General features: G+C 33.7%; 1 protein-coding gene across 1 annotated transcript in view; it reads right to left on the bottom strand.

Annotated features, from left to right (window-relative positions):
- Window positions 1-19,488, bottom strand: part of LOC149241474 (calcium-transporting ATPase 8, plasma membrane-type-like) — a 209,618-nt gene extending 190,130 nt beyond the window's left edge. Inside the window, exon 1 of the mRNA XM_089370556.1 lies at window positions 18,920-19,488. Within this exon, the coding sequence (XP_089226682.1) occupies window positions 18,920-19,135 (216 nt within the window). The 5' untranslated portion in view covers window positions 19,136-19,488. The remainder of the gene's footprint in view (window positions 1-18,919) is intronic.
- Between the last annotated feature and the right edge of the window lie 205 nt (window positions 19,489-19,693).

Below are 19,693 nucleotides of genomic sequence, written 5' to 3'. Positions count from 1 at the left end.
TACCATCCAGGAGCATTTTTCATAAATGTAAGCAGGTACTAACTATTTTTGGACCTCTAAATTCCTGAATCATTTAAAGGATATTTGCTGCAAGAGATTTCAGAAAGACTAAGGTTGTCTTGTGTCTTTTTTCCTAGCAGATGTTAAGGATTCTTTCAATGTTCCATCTGTATATCCATTCACTCCAAATTCACTTATTTTCGTTCAGGCTTGCCTGTTGACTCGACACTAAAATTCAAAAGAAGTGTTGGATTATGATAGCCTTAGGGTAGATTGAATATTGTGGTTTCTTTGCATTCCTTCCATGAACGCTAGTTATCTTTTTGCATGTTTTTAGTTACTGGCAGTATCTACTGGCCTATCGTTCCTGTCCATTGATCTGGATCCAGGAGCATCCGCTAAGTTAAGTGTCGGAGGCAAGTTGAATGTGAGTTGCAATACGAGGAATCCTTGCAGATATGAGGTGTGAGCAAATCATGGGTGGAAATCCCACTAAGTTAAATTTAAGAAGATTTGCAAAACCCTCAAAGTCTGGTAGAAGGGGAAAGAGACTGGATCCACACGGCACAAACAGGAATGCAGGCAACAGGAAATTGCAGATTGTCATGAAGTTTTACAAATTGCAGTTCTGGAACGGTTGGGTATAAGTGAAGTTTGGAGAGATCACAAAAATATAGAATCTGAAGAAGATAGCAATTATGCAAAATTTGGGGGAGATGTGGATTTGCGAAGCTCCAACAGAAAGTTTCAAAGTGAGGAAAAGATAAAGCCGCCAAAATAACCATGAGAAACAGGCACAGAAGCAGAGGAAAGGATACCAAAGCCGCCAAAATAACCATGAGAAACAGACACAGAAGCAGAGGAAAGGATCACAAAGAGTCACATAAATGATAAAACACAACTGAATCTGAAAAGTCAAAGTTGACATAATCTCAAATAGTGGGGATTAATCATGGCCAGGAAATAAAAGAATGGGAAAAGGCAGGTAGATATATTAGCGGCAGTAGGATCGATGAGAACTGGTTTAGGAAACAGATTCTACTTTTGTATTGTCTTTTCAACCTTTTTTTTTTGATCATTTTTGGATGGTGGAGTGTAAACTGGTTTGGTTTGGTTTTGTTTTTTTTTTCCTCCTTTCAATTTTGTATTATAATTGTTTTCTTTATATTAATTATTTTAATTTGATTATTATATTTTTAATATTATTTGTTTTTAAATATTTTTTTATAATTAATTTATTTTAGTGGTTTATTCAATTTTTTGTATATTATTTTTATTATTTAATTTTTCGCTCAAAGTAGAATTTCTATCTTAGTCTTGATGAGGATCATACTGGATGGTGCAAAATAAGTAGACATAAAAATTTCATTGTGATTAAAAAAAAACAAAATTCAATTCAAAACAAGTAGACATAAAAATTTCATTGTAATTTTACAGAAATAATTTCAATTTACATAATACAGATCACAAAACCTTAATTCAAAAAATATTTTCTTAGGATTAGGGGTTTTTTTTTTATAATTTCATATATATTTTTTTTTTTGTTTCTTTTAGTATTTTTGTCTTAAAAACTTTTTTGAATCTATCCAAGTCATGGAATTATGGTTGTAACCCATAAGAAAATTATGAACATCGGAGGAAAGGCTTTTGAAATTTCACTGGGTGGTAAACTGCATTTTGACCTTTTTAATTTTATTTATTTTTATTTTTCAATAACTTGCATATCACCATTAAAGGTGCAAAACCCAATTTTTTTCAGCATCTTCAATTCCCATGTCTACTTATAAAATCTCTAATGAATTAGGAGACTCCCAAGAATACAACCTTTCCTAGGTTTTAATTGAACAAATGCAAGATCATTGACGTGTATTGTTGGAAACCATTATCACTAAATAAGAGAAGTAAACCCAATAATATAAGAAGCGTCAAACTAAAATTATGCATGACCTAATGAATATTTTCTAACAAGTCGTCACCCATCTACAACAATCCCAACCACAAACTAAATTTCAAACCGTTATGACCATGTCATTCTTCATGTACCAAAGGTCTCCAAGTTAGACACTAAATTGTAGCTACCTAAATTTGATGGGACCCTCAAACACGACAAACTTGATTCTTGGATACTCACATGAAAGTTTATTTCAAAACCAAGTCAAATTTGATAGATGCCAACAAGACCCTAGTCTCTAAAGTTCACATGGAGGAATAAGCCTTTACATGGTGGGAGACCCACACAACACTTAGCAGCCAGCACCTAACCCTTGATTAGTGTTTGGGAAAACTTAAAGGATGTTGTTCATTAGAGGTTGCACCCATTAGAGTGGAAGGATGCTTTGCTAGCAAATTGGATGCAATCTCGGCAAATCCCAAGGTAGTTTGTGCAACAATTTATTGATATTTTCAAAAAAATATCCATTAAACTCTATTTATTTTTCCTCAACACTTCAACTACAGGTCTATGTCTAAAAACATGATCATGACACACTAAAATGTCACAACACATAGCACTTTTCACAATGGAAATGTAACAACAGTGAATCAATCTAGCACACATAGATTTAAGCCCAACGCTTGATAATTTTATTACTTCATTAATAAAAAAATGATGGGGCTCTTGTACTAGGGATCATGGCCCTCGACCTCTGATACAAACAATATACATAGTATACAACTAGGGCTTGCAGTCTGCAAATTTAGATCTGCAATCTTCCCACAAAGAACTAGACAAGAACACACACTTAGCTTACGTGTTGAAGTAGATCAACCCTTTCTGCTCACGTTGTCCTTGACATCTAGAAGGTCCTTTTCCTCCTTTGATCAACTACTCACAAGGGTTTTGCTTCTCCAAAACCTCTGCATCTTTAGCTCCACAAATATGCCTTCGCACAATGGCTATGTTGCTTCAAGGTCATTGATCTTAGGCCTATATTACTCTGCTCTCTAATAGTGGTTTTCCACATCAAAGGCGCTAATCATAGGGTCTTCAACAAACTATCTGTATACAATAACTCAACTACTACTAAGTAATTGATCTTAGGTTCCATGGATTTTCCTTCTAACAATGGATTCCTTCACCAAATCTCACTATACATAAGCACCACAAATTTGCTCTCACACAGTCCCTTTTCTCTTCCAAAGGTGGCTGAACATAAGGCACACAACATATTGTCTAACCTTTTTGTTGAACAGACCTTGACGCTTTTTTTCTTCCTGCAATCATCTACTTGAAACCCAACCCACACATCCCTTAAAGGATCTTTGCACAGTCTTAAAAGATAGCAATCCTATGATGCTTTTCCTAATGTTACTTCGGCCTTGAAACTTGCTTCTACAATATCTCAACTTTAGACTTCAGGACAAACCTCATTACCTTTGCATATACTTCACTTCTTAGCCTCTTAACCTTTTGTGCATTACTTGGATGATGCATGGTCCTCACTACTAATGCACCACAAGACTTACGAGCTTATTGTCCACTAATTTTAAGGGTCTTATCTCTACTTAACACACAGAAACCCTCAACCCTATACACATAAATATGCCGCTGAAACACATGCCGAGAACCAATTTGCTCTTAGGTTAGTTTTCTCATTAGATGAACTGCTTTTGGGTCTAACCCTCATGCACACACCACAACAAATTTTCTCCTTAGATCTCAACCTCTTTACAACTTTTCCACAAGCCTAATTCACATCGGTCTCCAAGTCAAATATCCACAACTTCAAAAAAAACTTGCAACCTAACTCTTTAGGCCTGTAGATCTTGGCCTAAATGGCCTCTTCTTCACTGCAGTGGGTCCTGAGGGAATTCGACCCTCCTATCAATAGTGTCACAAACCTTTCAACTTTATTTTTGCACGCTTTAGGGATTTGACCCTCCTACCACAAAACAAAAAAAAATTGACCTTCTTTTCTAGGCCTCTCTCCACAGAAACTCAATTGCTAAAACAAAATCAAAACCCTCCCTAAGCTTTAGCAAACTTAGAAAAATTAGATCAGTAACTCCCTTGATGTTGTGGCTTCCTGAGGCTCATTGATTCTCCTTGGCAAGATCTATCCCTGAGAATGAGTTGCCATATTGTGTGTATCGACCTCCTCTTAGGCCTCTCATATTTATACTTTTCTTTTGGTCACGTAGGAACCCTCTAGACTTAGGGTTTTTGTCCTCTTGACCTTAAGAATTAATAATAATTTATTTCTTGGTGCCAAATCCCTTACTTGGGTCCAAAACCACATTTTTGGTAAATTTCCCAATAAACATCTTATTGTGGGTTATCCTCTTCTCATAAATACCTTCCAAGCTACCCAACATTTAGCACTCCCTCTTAGTGAGGAAGGTATTTCCTTCACGCTTCTAGCTCCATGACTTTCCATGCATGCCCATGACCTCCTCACATGAGTAATGACTTTCCTTGAGTAGTCATATTCATCCACGTATGTTCCACGACTTCTTTGTACTATGCCTAGCTTTGACTTGCATGATGCATGAATAATCTCGCATGCAACATTAATTTTCTAATGTGATCCTTGCCTGCCTTCGAAGGATCTATGAATTTGCTTACACCACCATGCATGATCTCGTATGGTCTATGATTGTTCTGCTTAGGCTGAAAAATTCTCGAGATCACTTGATCGTGAAGATTCAAACTTCCATAGGGTAGACTCCCTCTAAAGCTAGAATCCCTATGAGTCTACATAACCTTCAATGGAACACCTGGTACCTGAACCTACACCGACACTTGCTTCCTGTGCACACTCTAATCCACTGTCCCTTCAAAATAGCCCTAACACCATGTTGATTTTTCCTCGACACTTCAGCTACAAGTCTATGTCTAAAAACACAATCATAAACACACTAAAATGCCTCAAGACCTAGAACTTTTCACAACGGAAATGTAACAATAGTGAATTAATATAGCACACATAGATATGATCCCACTACTCGATAATTTTATTACTTCATTAATAAAAGAATCATGGGGCTCCCGTACCAGGGATCATGGCCCTTCACCTTTGATATAAATAGTATACATAATATACAACTAGGGCTTGTAGTCTGCAACTTCATATCTGCAACCTTCCCACAAAGAACTAGACAAGAACAGACACTTAGCTTACTTGCTGAAGTAGATCAACCCTTCCTGCTCACGTCGTCCTTGACACTTGGTAGGTCCTTTTCCTCCTTCAATCAGCTGCTCATAAGAGTTCTTCCGCTGCAAAACCTCGATATCTTTAGCTCCACATATCTTCATTCACACAATGACTATGTTGCTTTAAGGTCATTGATCTTAGGCCTGTATTAGCCTACCCTCTAACAGTGGGTTGCCACATCAAAGGCACTGTTCATAGGGTCTTCAACAAACTGCCTGCATACAATAAATCAACTACTACTAAGTCACTAATCTTAAGATCCATGGATTTGCCTTCTAACAATAGATTCCTTCACCAAATATCATTGTAAATAGGCACCACAAATATGCTCTCACACAATCCCTTTACGCCTCCAAAGGTGACTTAACATAGGGTACAAAACATACTATCCAAACCCTCTTGTTGAATATACATTAACACTTCTTTTCTTCCTGCAATCATCTACTTGAAACCCAAGCCACATACCCTTTCAAGGATCTCTTCATAGCCTTGAAAGGTCACGGTCCTATGGCACTTTTCCTAAGGTTACTTCAACCTTGAAACTTGCTTCTACAATACCTCAGCTTCAAAATTTAGGATGAACCTATTAGGATATTCTGACGAAATAGTTAAGTATAACTTGGTCTAGTGTAGAGTTAGGTAAAGTGTGTTTCTTTGCTATGTACTTTTGTAACTTACAATCTGACGGTCACGATATGTAGTGATCCAATGGTTCATTCTCTCCTTGGTATTACCGACACTTGATCCATGGCTTAATACCCGATTGGTCCATGATCTCTATTTAAAGAACACGGAGGGTCATTTGTAGGGTAACCGTTCATGAGAGAAGCTTATGTCAATTTTCATTCTTTTATTAATAAATTGCCTGAAGTGGTCGCGTTGGCTCAAGCCATGGATTGTTTCCCTCTTTGAGGGTTTTAACCATGTCAAGAATACATGTGTATTGATCTGTGATATGTTTGTTAGCGATGTCCTTTGGTGTTCTATCTGAGGAAATTACCCTGTAAATTCCTACAGAACCTCATTATCTCGACGTATAATTCACTTCTCAACCTCTTAATCTTCTGCACATTACTTGGATGAGGCCCAACCCTCACTACTGATGTACCACAGGCCTTACGACCTTTCTTTCCACCAATTTCAAGGGTATCATCCCTCCTTAACACACATAAACCTTCAACCCTATACATAGAAATATACAACTGGAATGCATTCCCAAAACCACTCCGATCTTAGGTTAGTTTTCTCATTATATGAATTTCGCTTGGGTCTAACCCTCACACACACACACACACCGCGATAACTTTTATCCTTAGATCTCAGCCTCTTTTCAACCCTTCCACGGGCCTAATTCACTTTGACTTGCAAATCAAACATCTCCAAATTTAGAACATACTTGCGCTGTAACACTTTAGGCCTGTAGCTTTTAGATCTTGGCTTAAATGGCCTCTTACTCAATGTGGTGGGCCATGAGGGAATTTGACCCTCCTATTTGTATTGTCATAGGCCTTTCAACCTTCTTGTTGAGAAATCAATGCTAGTAGTAATTAGGGTTTGATTTCTTCTTCTTGATAATTACTTGTGAATTATGTTGGATTCTTTTAGTTCTTTATTATATTAAGTCTCATCAAGTAATTACCAATTTATGTGTATATGAAAATCATGAGAACAAGAGACACAAGATGTAGGCAAGTAACCAAGGAAAAACCCCTATAAAGGGAAAAACTAGTCAGAACTCTTCCTTCAACAGATTCAAAGACAAGATGAGATAGTGCAAGACCTTTTAACCTAGATACAAACTTCCTCCAATCACCAAGTCAACCCTTCCTTATTCTCCAAGGGTTAGTCTTCCAACAATAACTTTGACCTAGACTTTCAAACTTACAATGGTAGAATTTCGGCCTCCCCAACAATAGAACTTTGACTTAGCAACATAACTTCGACCTGCAGTAGAATTCATAATTTCGACCCTAGTAATAGCCTAGTAACTTCGCACGTGTGAGAGAAAGATAGCCCAAAACTTCGATTTTGTCTTCTCTTGCAATCTTCTTCCTTCTCTTAGCAACTTCACACTTTTTCTACCTCTCTTTCTTGTGTATTGAACTTGGTGAGTGAGTGAGCAAATGGATCAAATTGTCTATCTATATATAACCTCTTATGTGGGTTGAATTTCCCTAATGTAGGCCAACTTCATCATCATAGGGTCGACTTGGTGTGGAGGTGTCAAATGACCTATTTGACTAAAAAATAATTCTTTTTACATGATACAAAAGCCCAAGAAGGGTCTAATAAAATTGACAATGACTCTATTGACTCAATATAAAACCTAAAAGCCTACAATGGAGGCTTTGACCTAAAAATGATGACCCAAGCATGAAACCCATGCTTTAATAAGTCATAATAAAAAATTATTTTGACAAATAAATTACATTATACGATTATGAATGCCGAACCTCGTTACATTCTTCAACACTTCTTCTTGCATAGTTCAGGGCTTCGACCCTCCTACAACAAAAGAGAAGAACTTCAACCTTCTTTTCTAGGAATATCTCCACTGAAATTTCACCGCCAAAATAGAATCATAACCCTTCGTAAGCTCAAGAAAACTCAGACATATCATATCACTAGCTTCCTTGATTGTGTGACTTCTTGAGGCTCATCGATTCTCCTTGGCTAGATCTATCCTTGAGAATGAGTTTCCATCTTGTGTGTATCAACCTCCTCTTAGGCCTCTCATATTTATACTTTTCTTTTGGTCACTTAGGAACCCTCTAGACTTAGGGTTTTTGTCCTCTTGACCTTAAGAATTAATAATAATTTCTTTCTTAGCCCCAAACCCCATTTTGGGTAAATCACCCATCAAACATCTTATTGTGGGTTTTCCTCTTCTTAGAAATACCTTTTGAGCTACCCAAAATTTAACAAGATCAAGGTAAAGCTCAAGGTAAGAGACTCGTACGACATAGTCTATGTTAATTCCATTTTTAGGTAATTGTTGCATTTAAGGAAGGTATTAGAGATATTTTTTATTTCTTCCATTATAGAACATGGCTTCTTTCTTTCTTCCAAAATAGAGTGTAACCTAGCTAAAACCATTTCTATCAATAAAAATGAGTTGATTTTCTCTCCTCAACCTCCTACCACGTCTAAAGCCCAAATCCCAATCCAGTAACAGTGGATAGACCTTGGGGTCTCCTAACTTAAATGATTTTTGCTAGGACACTGAAGAAGAGGAGTTAGTGCTTCGACAAAAAAAGATATGGAGATTCTAATGATAAGTGCAAATTTCTCCATGAAAAGATCACTAATAAAGCTCGATATCTTCTCACTAATCATCATCGTTCTAGAGACACAGATGTATATGTAACCAATGCCACTTCTATAACTCTACAATGATGAAGAATATCTATTTACTAAACCTTGCCATATCAAGGATAAATTAACCTCCATCATTGTGAACCATGGTAACGAGAAGAAAATAGTATCCTAGTAGTTAATTATAGAGCTAAATCTATCAACAATAGCTCATCCTAAGCTATATTAGTAGGGATGGGTCAAGTAGTTCAAACAATCTAGCTTCATCACTCAAATGTGTTCCATCATCTTTGTCGTTGGACCCTTTGGTGACACAGTTGAGTGTGATGTCATTCTTCTTGGGAGTTCTAACTTGATTTTAGGTAGAACATACCATTTTTCTAGCTGACATGCATAACTTAATGGCTACTTCAACACTTCTATGTTTCACAAAGACAACAAGACAAACAAAATTACCTCCACTTCTCCTTTTATTATTCCCCATGTACATTCCAAAGGGCCATCTATTAAACAAATCACTCTCAACAAATTATATTCATTGGAATTGTCCACATAAGTTAGGTAAGACAATAAAGGGAAGTTACCTGAATTTGATATACAATCAATCATTGACTTATACATATATGTTTATGAAGATCTAAAGGGTTTACCTCTCCTTTGAAACATACAACATTTCATTGAGCTCTTTCCTAATTCTTCTTTTTCCAACTTCATAGATACCACAACTCCCACAAATTTTGGTGGATGCAAAAATTAGTCCTAGTACATCTGCTTGCAAACCTCCTACATTGGTTATACACAAGAAATATTGGCAAGAATAGTGCATTGCACAAATGAAAGGGCCCTCAATAAGGCCATTGTTAGGAACCATTACCTCTACCTCAAATTGATGACCTTGTTGACTATTTCTAGGGGGGAAATTATTTCACCAAGTTAGATCTCACTTCAGACTATGACTACATATGAATGGACCTTGTAGATGTACAAAATATTTCTTGGTCTCTATCACTGATTAGTTATGTCCTTCAACCTCATCAATGCCTTTCCTTCCTTCATGCATACCATTAGTGGCATATTTTGTCCACATTCCAATAAGTTTGTTGTTTCTTAGATGACATTTTGGTTTTTAGCAAAACTTGTCCAATCATTTGTAACATGTATAAAATATTTTGGACGCACTCACCAATACAAATTGCAATCCAAAATGACAAAGATATTCTTTGGAAAACATTTGTACAGTACTTGGTTTTTGTGATTTATGAGAGATGGTTCACATAAATCAAACCAAAATTCAAATTTTGGAGTGGCCCACACCCACCAACACTACGAATCTAAAGAGTTTCTTAAGAGGCATGGATTTTTATAGGAAATTCATTATTACTTCTACCCCATTACTTGTCTAGTGAATCACTCTAACAATCAACATACTTTTCATTAGATTCCTAAAGAATAACAAGAATTTCAGAAGTTAAAGATGTTCTTTTTTATGCACTAGTGATTGATCTTCCCAATTTACAACAACATTTTTAAATTGAGACAAATGATTCACAATATGCCTTAGGTACTATTATTTAGCACATCTACATCCAATGATGTACTGTTTAGATACCTTGTCCAAAAAAGTTCAATTACAACACTTATTACAATGAATTTTATGCATTGGTCCAAGCACTCAAGTAATGATGATAGTGTTTCATTTTTAAGGAAACTATCTTACACATTGATCATCATGCCCTAGACAACTTTTAAATTTCCAATCTAAAATTCAAGAGAAAATACATTTAAAATGAGCTTTCTAGATTCAATGGTTCCATTTAGTCGTTAAATATAATTAATGCAACTCAAATAAAGTGATTGATCTATTTAGTAAATCGCATGCCAAGGCTCTTGCTATTTTAGACGTTAGATGTATAGAATATGGAAAATAGAAACCTTCTTATTCCACCAACCTTAATTTAGTCCTATTATAAGCTCTCTTCATTAAACCGCAATGGTCAATCAAACTAGATTCCTAGATTATATAATTATAGATAGACTATGATACAAGTTGAATTACTTTTGCATACCAATTGGACCAACTTTCCTTCCTCTAATCTAAGAGGCACATTCTTCATCTTATGGGGATTCAATGTGTAGAAAAAGTTATTGCACTCATAGAGGTACTTGTTTTGACCTTTCATGCATAAACAAATGGAAAACTATATCAAAGATTTAAATTTTTTAAATTTCTATCAATGCAAACCTACAAACTACATGTTGGTGTTGTATTAGCCTTACAACTCCCTCGAGGAATTTGTACTCTATCCTCATGGATTTTGTCAATGGGTTTCATACTACCCGTGACACAAAATTGATTTGTGCTTTTGTAGTAGTTTGTAGAATCTCAAAGATGGTAGTTTCGATGTTTTTTACAACTCTATTATGCATTTAAGGTTATTTTCTATCAGGAATGCATTAGGGAAGTTTTATTTCTATAATCAGAGACGGAATAATTTTATAAGACTCCTAACTATGTATGGGTTCATAAGCTTGATTATGAAAATGTCTCATTTCGATGTTGAGCGTGTTATGAAACAAGGAATGTAATAAAAAATTGCCTCAAGCATTTGTAGAATAACAAAGCCTGGGAAAATAACTGGAAGCCCAAATGGTGGGAAGGAGCTCAAAGTGAAAATTATACAATGAAGACACTTAGGGTAAGAAAGAAGCAAAAGACAAACACGAAGAAGTTCTTGTTAAATAAAACCCCTAAGAAAAACAAAAATAAGTGAGGAAGAAGTGCATGTCAATGAGGACCCTCCATATTCAGCATAAATGGAAATGCAACAAACCCTAGTGAAAGTTAGATTCCCCTTCGAATCCTCAAAGAAAAAGGATGCATAAGCAATTTCTTGGGAAGATTAGGTAGATGAATAAGAACCTAAAGACAACAACACTCACTCACTGAAGGATTGCACATTGGTGTAGCAGAAAACACAAGGTAGATTCAAGTGGGGATGAAGGGAAAAAATATATCCGAGAAGGAAACAAAAAGCTAATCAAAATTAAATAAAAAAGCAGTGGAAAATGGAATGTAAATGTATTTGAATCTTGAGAGTATTTTGGAGAGTATGTTTAACCTTTTGAGTAAGTCAAATTACATCAAAATAAAAATAGAATAAAATAAAAAATTAATGTAATGTAAACATTTTAATTGAGTCAAGTCAAAATAAAATAAAATAAAAATAATGAAACAAAAATAACATTATAAAAATAAAATAATAATAAAAATAAAATGGTCCATGGTATTGACCTATGGTATTGTGAACCTATGGTATTGACACATGGTATTCATGTGGAATGTAACCTATTTAAAGGGAGAAATTAAACCAACCTAGATCCAACTTAAGATGGATCTAAACTGGTTTAAAATAAAAATAAAAATAAAAATACTTCTAAATATTCTTATGGGAATTCCTGTAAAATTGAGGTCATAGATTTGGGCTCAATATTTTGCCAATCCATGGTTTTGCCAACAACAATTTTATGTGATATAGCCCATTTAAAACCATGAAATGTTAAATCTCTCAAGGTGCCAACTTTTCCTTAAATTCTGCACTAAAATAAAGATCTACACCTTAACAAATTTGATCCCTTTTGACACTTAATAAATTCAAAATTAAAATAGTAACTCAAAAAACACTCTTTAAACTATAAATATAGGACTCATCTAATGGAGGCCGAGGAATTGCCCGGAGGGCCAAAAGTGGCCGGAATCGGGACAAAAAAAATTTCAAAAATCTTATAGAATTAGATTTGAATCATGTTTATAGGGTGGAAATAGATTCAGCATCATCAAAAACTTCTGAAGCACCTAAAATTATGAAGCTTGACAACTTTTACTTGGATTTATAAAAACCCCAATTGACGATATTTTCCCACACCTTCCACCTTTTCCGGCACTCCAATGAAGCATTCTGGGGTGGAATATTGTAAACATCCTGCTGCATTTTGGTGTTTATCCAGTATTGGGCGGGATGCTTGAATCATTGTGTTGCATGTCGTCTTCGTCGTGGCTGCTGTTGAATTACTCGTACTTTTCCCACGATGGAGATCTCTTCGGGTTTCCAAGACCGCTGGAGTTGATGACAGTCTTGTATTTCAGTCGCAGTAGAAATGTTACCGGTCACTGTAACGCGAACCAATGCAAATCGCAGCTTAAGTATTAAAATTACTAAAATCGAACTAGTCTCACCGTTTCGGAGCGAACGTTCGCGAGAAAGCGCAGTATTACTCACCTTAAGGCTTAAAGTGCTGTTAACTGTTTCCAGAAATATTCTCAGATTTCCCCACTTCTCGATACATCTCGTATAGGTATATATATGTGCATTGCACAAAATTATACTTGAAAAGCAGATATGGGGCCGATGAAAACCAGTTCGCGCTGATTAAAGCAGTCACGCTAATTGAGGGTCTGTTTGCGCGTAGCCGCCTTCGCTTTAAAATCTTACAACCAAGGAAAGCATCTTCACACAAAAAGAAAAAGTTATAATCTTGTTGCTTTGGCTTTTTATCTCTCCCAGACCTACAGGATTGTAAATTTTTCCATCTTTCCTCGATGCAGTGGCATCTGTCGTCCCATTGGCTCCTGAGAATATTTCTTTTCCTCTGCTTATACATCAAAATTCTCTTTAATTGAAAAAATTCTCTCCGATCTTCATCTTTTCATGCAAAAAAATCATGACATGTGGGGTTTTCTTTTGTACAAAGTTGGCACAAAAATCATAACCTGTGGGGTTTTTCTTTTGTATAAAGTTGATTCGCGCTTTTTCTTTTACGGAGGCTCGTCGAAGTTTCCTCTCACGATTTAATGAGTATAATACATTGGAAACTCAATAGGAGACATTTTTTCTATATAGACAATTAGAAATAAATTATGAGAAAAAAATTTGACCATTCAAAAATTTAAGGGAGGAAATGCTTTTAACATCAATATGATTTTCTTTGAGTTGATTTCATCATGATTTTTTTTTGAGTTGATTAATGGTTCATCATTTAATTGGATCAATGTCTTATTACTTTTGTAGCTTTATTTTTTTCTTCCTTGCATGGAGATTACTTTGAAATCCTTCACATAAACCCCAAGACAAGACTTTGAAGAACTCAAGCTGGTATGGTCTTCTTCCTTGCATTAAAGATAGGCCTTGTAAAGAATCCTAGCATGAACATGTCCTTCATATCTTTTCCATGTTATTCTTCTACAAAGGCACTTAACTATGGATCATCCACATCTATATCTTCTGGTATGACTTTTGCTTTAGCTTCTTGCTGCAAGGAGCGAACCATTTCCTATAGTAATGGATTTTGTTGGTACTCTTCTAGAAACTTTCGCATGGGCTTTGGAAGATTCAATAAAGGCTTATGGGTTTTTGTTCTTGCTGGTTGTAAGTTTGATTAAATATTATCTTGCTCCGAAGATTCCTTGGGAAAGGAGACATACTTAAACCTATTTCCAAATCTAGGGATTTGGTAAGGATTTGGGGCATCCTCAACATTCAAATTTCTTCTTCTTTAAGGGCATTTTCCCAAATCATCTTGCTCGTTTTGAGAGGGGCGTTCTTTGGATGATTTATTTGCATTCATCAAATAGTCCCCATTAAGACGCATGCATTCTTTACAAAGTCCCCATCTAAAGGGGACATGTTCATAATCTAGAGACTGCTTCCAAAGACTAATAATTATCCATATAAATATCTATTGAAGCTAGAAGAGGCTGAGAGATATTCATGTAAAAACATATCAGGGTATATGATGTAAACCTCCCTCTCTGAGTAGCACATTGAAAAAGTTGTCAATGGCATTTTAGGGAAAATTTTCTCCACAAAATTTTGCTAATTGGTTATTTTTTGGACATTTTCTGAAAAAAAAAGAATTATTTGTCAATTTAGTTAAAAAACTCACTTATTTTTTGCATCTATATGATTAAATGGATAATATTCACCAAAAAATTACAAATTTTAATAGTAAATTACTTTTTTTTATTGAATATTTGCCTACATTCTATATGTATGACTTCCCCCCAGCTCCAGTTTTATTTTATGGTAGAGGTTCAATTTATTTTGGCTCCACCCAATCAAAGTCTTTTAAGGCCATAATCTAATTAACTGGCGGATCAAAGCATGATCCTACATATATTGGACATATTCTCGGATATTACTAGATTTAACCCCATATTTTGGATCTTGCATTGTTTTTGGCAAGCAAAACCATGGATTTATAGTTTTCCAAGCTGCACCCAGGGAATGTTTCTTTAAGAAACCATAAACCCCACTTTGCCTAGCTACTTTATGAAAATGATGTCGAAGATGAGTAGATTGAAAAGGAATGCTAGTAGATCCAAAATATTTACAAACTCTCGAAAACATATGATTGAAGGAGGGTCATAGCCATGCATGGGTATGTAGAATAAACCCTAATATTCATAGCTTCATTGTCTCTAAAAGGTTATAACTTAGTTAGTTTTTAAGATTTTTTAAATTTTAGCAAAGTAGAATGTATTATGAAATAAGTGTTTGGATGTTTACCATGTATTGATGTCTATTGGCCTTATCAACCATATGGTTGCTAATAAATAAACATGTACAAACTTTATATATATATATTTGATGATATACAGATTAAAAAATAGAAATACTCTTATTTTTTTTGTTTTAGTAAAACAAACATCACTTTTTTGTTTTGCTTGTTAAGTGACAGATATTATGATTTTTCTAAGAAAATTGGTTAGAAATAAAATTACAATATAACAAATTAAGCACATATTATCTTTATTATTACTTCTATTCTGTTTGTTTTTTATCATTTTCTTAATTGAGTCAACGATATATTTTATTATTATTATTATTTTTGATTCAATGCTTCACTACAATGTTTAATATAATGGGTTACTACAACACCTCCCCCATATTGGTCTATAGAGTGTCATCTTGGCAAAATAATGTAAATATAGTCAAATTTCAGAGTGTCACACCCCTTATGTGTGTAAGAAAATGTGTTAGATGCAATCATGTAGCAAATTTCTCTCTAGATATTAAAATTTGAAGATATATGAAGTTAGAGATAGAGTTAAATGAAAGTTTTACTAATTTTGTGAGGATCTAAGTTGATTCAAAATTGAGAAAACTTGTTGGAGATATCATTCAACAATCTATGAAGCTTCCCTCTAGCTACTAGATTTTAGATTTAGATCACATTTGAATATTAGAAAAACATTTGATAGCATTGTTTCACCACACACAAAGCTTCCCTCTAGTTATTGAAATATGGGTTTGAGTTTCCCAAAAAATGGGATAAAAACTCTAGGCCATTATTCCATCATACATAAAACTTTCCTATATTTATTATAATTTGGAGAAATAAGAAGTCCACCCATGTGTGAGTGAGTAAATTGGTTTAAATAAAGTAATGTTACATGCAACAAACTTTCTTTTAGCTACCATAATCCAAAGGAAGTACAAAAAATGTACACAATCCAAATTCTCATAATTTTCTTGAGGATTTAAATCAATTCAAAATAGGGCAAGACTCCTAAAGTATCATTCCACGATATTCAAAACTTCCCTTTAGCAACTAAAATCTTTAGGTTAGCTTAGAACTACAATCCAAAAAAATACACAAAATCTAATCAATCAAATTCTCATAATTTTCTTAAGGATCTAAACCAATTCAAAATACCCAAAACTCCCAAGGTATCATTCCACCATATTCAAAGCTTCCCTTTAGCAAGTAGAATCTTTAGATTAGTTTAGAATTTGGGCTAGCAAGATTCAAAAAAATCCTTCCATTTAGCAATTAGAATCTTTAATTTAATTTAGAATTTAGATTAGCAAGATATAAAAAACTCACCTTTAACGACTAGAATATAAATTTAGATAAATTGGGATTTTGGAAAAACTAATAATGTATACATAGCTTCCTTTTACCTATCAAAATTTAGACCCAGTCCAATTCAAATAAAGCAAAACCCTTGTATTCCCTTGTATTGTTGTTTCACTATACATGAAACTTCGTTGTAGTGCCATAATCAAATTAAAATTAAAATTAATAAAAACCTTAGTATGTGTTTACATGAATCTTCCCTCCCTCTTGGTGTCATAATGAAATTCAAATTCAAATTAAGAAAAACTTAGTATTTTTGTGAATTTCAAATTTAAATTAAGAAAAACTCAGTATCGTTGTTTCATTATACATGAAGTTTATGTAGATGTATCAAAATCAAATTCAAATTGAAAAAACCTTAGTATCATTGTTTCACTATATACTAGGATAAAATCATCTATCAAATTTTGAGAAAGATCCAATCTCTTAAGATGAAAATCTTTTTTTAATTCTTTTATATATTCAAACATTCTAATTTCAATTTTATTAAAACCAATATATCTCTCAGGCACAAGAGTTTGACAATTTTTTAAATATAAATTTTTAATGTGATGCATATAGCATTTGGTGTAAAGTTTAGAAGAAGAGTTTATTGTGCAATTAAGTTTTTATGTATTTGTTATTTAAATTTATATAGGGATCATTATTTTAATTTATATGGTGAAATAGATCTTAATTTATAATTACTATTTATTTTTTATATATATTTCAAATTTATAAGTATAAAAATATTGCTTAGTCTAACTATGGTTTAAATTTGCTTAAAAAACAACGTTAATTTCAATTTTGATAAAATATGGTGGAAATTTTTGGAAATATATGCTATTTTGGGTGTCCCAGGGGTTTCTAATGGTGTTAAATCTATTTCCACCATCAAAAACATGATTCAAAATCTTATTCTCAACTTAAAAATAAATAAATAAAAAAAATAAAAATTCTAACCATTTTAGTAATTAAAACCTCTATAAGCAACCCCTATATATATATATATATATATATATATATATATATATATATTATATTAAAAAATACTATATATAAACTATTATTATTTAAATTTATTTCAATGTGATTATATCTTCTTTTTCCAATATATATATATATATATATATATATATATATATATATATAATTTTATTAATAAAAATAAAATCACAATACATCAAAATCAAATTAAATCAATTAATTATTTTTATTATTTTTTATACTTTTATAATTAAATTTATTTTATTATTATAATTATTTATTTAACACTTAATTTAATTTACTACAATATCTATAAATTTCTTTTTATTGATACAATAAAACTATCATAATCAAATTCTCAAAGCATAGAATGATTCAATTCAAAAACGGATAAAAAAACGCTGAAACATAATTTGCCATATATCCCAACAAAAAAAACTTGAATATCATTTCACTATACACCCAGCTTCCTAGGTGTCATAATCAAATTTACAGGGGTAAGGAGTGAGAAATGGGTCAGTTTAAAAATGGAAACCATTTTAGCTCTATCATATATAAAAAAAAGTTTGAATTTGATTAGTGAATTTAACAGTTAAATGTATGTGTTTTTTTAAGAAGTTTTACTAGTTTAAAAACAGAAAAATAAACTTAACAGTGAAATCACTAAAAAAACTAATAATAAACTTAATAAATTTTGGATGACACTAAAAAAACTTTAATATAATATTAGAATTTATAGTTAAATGTGTGTGTTTCTTCTTAAAATTTTTTTACTCGTTCAAAATCAGAAAAATATAATATGTATTACTCAATCGTAAATTTAACTGCTAAATCACTTAAAAAACCAATAATAAACTTTTGCTCGTACTAAAAAAACTTTAATATACTATTAGACCTTTATCCTAATATTATGACGTTGATTTCTCTTTTTTTTTCAGAACGAAAAAGCACGATTATATTATATTGAGACAATATAAAAGTACCAGATAGTACATCATAAAGCTTTTAGAAGCTGGAAAACTTAAAAAATCAATAATAAACTTTTGCTCGCACTTAAAAAAAAACTTTAATATACTATTAGAACTTTATCCTAATATTATGACGTTGATTTCTCTTTTTTAGAACGAAAAAGCACGACTGTATTATATTAAGACAATATAAAAGTACCAGATAATACATCATAAAGCTTTTAGAAGCTAGAAAACTCTAAGACTTAAAATCAAAACTTGAAAATGCGTCCCTCCATAAAGAAAGTGATGTGAGCTAAACCACATCAAATCAAATACAAGTCTTTTATGCAGCACATGAGGATTTGTGAATTATAACCTTGATTTCAGAGATTGTTTGGTCATTCATATACCATACATATACGAGGATAAAACAAAAGGATAAAGAAGAGCAAACCTGGTTTAAACTTATAACATATCCCAAAATTTAAATAATTTTCTTTAACAAAAAATATTCATAACCCACCTGAATACCCTTCACTAATTTTTAAACCAAGTCTTAATAAAACCCATGGCATCCCAATCAACGGTCCATAAAACAGAAATAGAACATATACATACCCTCCATTTTCTGAGGCTTTCCAGTGGGGCGTTCTTGGGTGGGATATCGAAAACATCGCCATTTTTGACGACAGCGTCTTCATCTGCTGCGGCGTTACTGGGACCGATATTTGAAACGCCGCGCTGCATTTCCCTTTCCTCGTGGTCGTTCCTGAGGCGATCGTACTTCTCCCACGAAGGAGTTCTCCTCGGGTTTCCGGGACCGCCGGAGCTCATGGAAATCTTGATTTCTTTTCAGGCGCAGGAGAAATGTCACCCGTCACAATAACACAAACTACACACCAACTCCACTGCAAATCACAGCTTGCCTTTCAAGTAATTAAAACACAGCAATCGAACTAATATCGCCGTTTCGGAGCAAACCTTAGCAGGAGAACACGGTATTACTGACATTAAAGTACTGTGAATCCTTTTCAGAAATCCTCTCACATTCTCCCTCTTCTCGACGCATTTTCTATAGGTATCTGTCGATTGCGCAAAATTGAACTTTAAAAACAGATATTGGGTCGACGAAAATGAGTTCGAGCCGAATAGAGCGGCCACGCGAAAATGGGTAACCCAAATATAAAAGCAGTAAGGCCCCTTTTGCGCGTGTCGGCCTTCGCTTTAAAGTCTTACAAGCAAAGCATCTGGTCACTAGGAAACGAAACAATTCGTATTAAATGCTTTTGACCATTCGTCTCTCACAGAGGAGTGTACATCAACTGATTTCTCAGGATTTTCAGTCTTTCGGCAATTCAGTGGCATCTGCCGTCCTATCGGCTACTGCTGAGA

The sequence above is a fragment of the Pinus tabuliformis genome, chromosome 8, assembly GCF_031772625.1.
Source record: "Pinus tabuliformis cultivar Carrire ecotype Pingquan chromosome 8, CPIR1, whole genome shotgun sequence".
Taxonomy (NCBI): Eukaryota; Viridiplantae; Streptophyta; class Pinopsida; order Pinales; family Pinaceae; genus Pinus; species Pinus tabuliformis.
Note: the sequence above shows the minus strand (reverse complement) of the source record. Positions and strands in the feature narration are given on the sequence as shown.